The 4,347-nt window shown below is 44.1% G+C and overlaps 1 protein-coding gene across 1 annotated transcript; it reads left to right on the top strand.

Annotated features, from left to right (window-relative positions):
• Positions 1-5: 5 nt before the first annotated feature.
• Positions 6-2,721, top strand: LOC125529913 (zinc transporter 6-like; the record flags this gene model as incomplete). The annotated part of the gene is made up of 2 exons (XM_048694338.1): positions 6-725; positions 2,267-2,721. Coding segments are annotated over 2 exons (1,035 nt in total), but the record flags the coding sequence as incomplete, so codon positions are not given.
• Between the last annotated feature and the right edge of the window lie 1,626 nt (positions 2,722-4,347).

The following is a 4,347-nucleotide window of genomic DNA, read 5'->3' as shown; positions in this document are numbered from 1 at the left end:
GCCGGGACGGGTACGCGCGGGGCCTGCTCCTCGTCAAGTGCTACGCGGCCGGGGTCATACTCTCCACCTCCCTCGTCCACGTCCTCCCGGACGCCTACGCGGCGCTCGCCGACTGCGCCGTCGCGTCGCGCCGGCCCTGGAGGGACTTCCCCTTCGCGGGGCTCCTCTGCCTCGTCGGCGCGCTGCTCGCGCTCCTCGTCGACCTCTCCGCCTCGTCGCACCTCGAAGCCCACGGCCACCAGCAGCCGCAGCAGCAGGAGGACCAGCCCTACGCCCCAATCCCCACCACCAAGAAGGCCCCCGCCTTCGAGCTCACCGGCGAAATGAGCCCCAGGAAACGCGCTTTCTTGGACGAGAGTGTCCGCGACGACCCGGCGCCGCGCGCCGACAAGAATGGCGGCGACCCGGACCGGGGCGACGTGGCGCTCTTCGGGCCAAAGAAAGGCGCCCGGCTGCCTCGCAGCGATGAACCCGTGGTCCCTATTGTCGGGTGCCATGGCGCTGGGCATGAGGTGGTGGAGGTCGGGGAGGGGGAGGAGGAGGAGGCGAGGAAGAAGCAGAAGATGGTGTCCAAGGTGCTTGAGATTGGGATAGTGTTCCACTCGGTCATCATCGGGGTCACCTTGGGGATGTCGCAGGACGTCTGCGCCATCCGCCCGCTCGTCGTCGCGCTATCCTTCCACCAGGTCTTCGAGGGGATGGGCCTCGGCGGCTGCATCGCACAGGTCAGAGTCCAACATATGCCGCTCAATTTGGTGTGATGTTTCTGTGCAATTGGAGAATTCATCACTGAATTGTTATGTTATTAAGAGAATTCATCATTGAAAAATTAGTCTAGTACTCCCTCTGTTCACTATTATAAGATGTTCTAAGCTTTTTTCTGATTCGGATGTATATATACGCATTTTAGTGTGTTTGTTCACTTGTTTCAGTCCGTATGTAGTCCATATTTGAAATATCTAAAACATCTTGTATATTTGTGAACGGAGGGAGTACAATTTTGTTCATATTCTGACTTTCAGTGTGAGTGTTGTGTGGCATATTTGCAATGGTATGAATTACGAAGTCGGCAGCTTATTTAAAAAATTTCATGTCAGTGGTGTCTTTCCTGTTGACTGATTTTCTTAAGAAAGACGAGCCTATCATGGACCTGTGGTCATACTTTATAGATTGAGTATAATAATACGTGATTAGCTACCTATGTTGATGTCTAATACAGTATTAAGCTAATGCTTTGCACATACGAACGACAAGGATTTGTTCCCTTGTATGTTGATTTAGATGTTTGTTTCTCTGTCTTTGAGTAATCCTGTCATGCCATTGTTTTAGTTCAGAGTTGGCATGTTTGCCATATACTGTACCACTTTGTCAGCCAAGAAATACTTATAGTTGAATATGATTTGTTGAGCTCCTTGTGTTACCCTGAACCCTCCGGGTAACTTTGGAGGTGATTATCGGTGGAAGGATCCCTGCTGTACAGCGAGCCCTTTTTTCTCACAGTTGCATTTACTTTAGCAGCCAAAGTTTTGAGGCCTCAACTTTCTGTATGATATATACTCATGGAGGCCTAACTGTTTTGGTAGACAATTTTTTCCCTTTCAATTCTGTTCGTCCATGTCCGCGTCCATTTTGTTTTTCCAAATTGGCACTAGATGAGGCTGATGTGTTATGCACAGAGGAGAAGGGGCAGAGGAATAGCACTTGGTAAGTCTTCAAAGTCCTTTTTAATTTGGTGGTATTGCGCTGGAGAGCAATATCCACAAAGCACTTTGACATTGGTAGGATGACTGATCAATTGAAACTGAAATCTCCAGTTTTAGCAAAGGCACTAGTGCAATTCCTATCCTTTTTTCGGAGTCATTGCCATAATGTACTCCCTCCGTTCCGAATTACTTGTCTTGGATTTGTCTAGATACAGATGTATCTAGACTCATTTTAGTGCTAGATACCTCCGTATCTAGACAAATCTAAGACAAGTAATTCCGAACGGAGGGAGTATCAAACAGAGCCACCTGCAACACTCATTTTGTATGTATGTGTGTTAAATAGTCATAACTTTAGATGGTACGACCCCCGTGGAGCAATTTCCAGCTGTATACCTTACCACTTTCTGTATATGTGTATTCGTTTATAGTCATCCATACTTGCCATATGATGATTTGCTTTAGAAGTTCTCCTCTGAAATTGTAGCACCACATAAACACCAGTTAGAAGGGTTTTGTGAAGTTCATTGATGACTGAACGCATACTTGTCTATTTCTCACAGGCTGGTTTCGGAATGGCAACAGTGGGTTACATGTGCATAATGTTCTCAGTGACAACACCATTGGGAATACTTCTTGGGATGGCAGTCTTCCATATGACTGGTTATGACGATAGCAGTCCAAACGCCCTAATAATTGAAGGCCTTCTTGGTTCACTCTCTGCCGGAATCCTTGTCTACATGGCGCTCGTCGACCTTATTTCTCTTGATTTCTTCCACAACAAGATGATGTCATCATCTCTGAAACTGAAGAAGGCCTCTTATATTGCATTGGTGCTTGGATCTGCTTCTATGTCGATATTAGCTCTCTGGGCATAGGCCATAGTGAAATGTATAGAGGGATCATTCTCAGGTTCCACATCTTGCAGTGCATATCTATGGACTCATACTTCCCTATGTATATCTGAAATGACACGTTATGGGGAACTGGAAATGGAAATCGACCAATGCTTCTGTTACTTTGCAGCTTATAACTTATGCCTGTTATACACTAATGTGTATAACCAACACCCTGATTTACCTTTCAGTTGATACCGTGCACTGTAATAGACTGGACTTTTCTTAAAGATGAAACCGGCTACGCTGTTTATATTTTTGCCAAATTTGGAATTCATGTTCAGAAGGAAGGTGCATCCTTGTGTGTAGAGTTAGTAAGTTCTTTGTATAGCTGCAATTTGCAAATTCTGCCTTACTTAATTAAGAATGTTCATCATCAAGTTTCTGCCCAAGAATTGCTCTCTGGGCTAAAGGCTGACATTTTACCACCAGTAAGTATGCCCGCCATGATTTATTTATTTTGAACTATCCCACTATTGCTCATTTTGTTCTGCATTTAGTTTTTAGAGAAAAATACTAATAATTATCCTAGCATTATATTATCATCTACAGGCAAGGTGATAATTTACCATTACATGTGGTAGTGGTTCCGGACAAGGCGGTGGATGCTTGCTTTAACTTGGCAAGTATGCTGCCCTTCATACTTTACAATTATATATCTCTGTATATTTCATGTACAACACCATTAGATCTTGGAGCCATTGATTTTAGTTTATCAAACCTGTCTGAATTCACATTCCTGATAAATTGTTTAACCTAGGTCAATTGCTTGCAAATCTGAAAGCTCCTCTCAATTTCTGCTGCCCTTTGAGATCAATTACCGAGTCATGTCAGTTCTTAAATCGCAATGCAAGAATTCTAAGCTGTTGGAAGTTTTCCAAGCCACGGTGAGAAATGGTCATTAAATTGATTGCTAATGCTCCTTAGATTAGGAACCTAGAAATTTCCTTTCATAACCTTACCAAAATGGCGTCCAAACCAAAGTATTCAGAATTTCAGATACATAAATGGAGATGTGGTTTTTGAGGTGCACGATGCCTATGGCAGTCTGATTGATGAAGTTGCCCCTGGAGAGGTTAAGATTGGTGAGGCTGAGAGGGCTTCAGGCATCGGACAAGGTAAGTAAAGGTTAGGCCATAATGCTAACATCAAGAGAAAATGCCCCTGGAGAGTTTTGAACTAAGGCTAAAACTGCGACACTTATTTTGGACTAGTGGTTAGCGACACCACCCCTGTGACGCCGCTCAAGAGAGAGTTGTGCACACGTTTTCATTTTAAAAAATACATGGAGTCCTCGCCCCATCTAATTTTTTTTTTAAAAAATCCTCACGTCCTTGTAGAAAAAGAAGTAAAAAAGAAAAGAAAAAAAATGACCAACGCAGCCTACCAGCGATCGTCACTTTGCGTAGCCCTCTATTAAAAAAATATGTGCAATCATCACCTCCATATAAAAAAGAAATAAAATTTTAAAAATTCCTCGCCTTCATCTAAAAATAATATCACAAAAACTTTTTTACCACGACTAACCAGCTTGCGCCACGTGGTATAGCTGGTTGGCCATCCATCACATGACGCTTAATGGGTTTAATAATTGAAGGGAGTAATAAATAATAACAGTAGTAGAACATGTTTGCTTGGGGCTCTTCTGATAATTAAGTGCGACCTCTTTGGGATATTCGATTCTGAGCCCAGGCTCAGCTGCTCCCGAAATCTCAGCCGCCAACTCACATTCGGATCAGTGCTCCTCA

Source organism: Triticum urartu, unplaced genomic scaffold (assembly GCF_003073215.2).
Source record: "Triticum urartu cultivar G1812 unplaced genomic scaffold, Tu2.1 TuUngrouped_contig_5945, whole genome shotgun sequence".
Classification (NCBI taxonomy): Eukaryota; Viridiplantae; Streptophyta; class Magnoliopsida; order Poales; family Poaceae; genus Triticum; species Triticum urartu.
The sequence above is the reverse complement of the archived record's forward strand: the minus strand, read 5'-3'. Positions and strand labels throughout refer to the sequence as shown.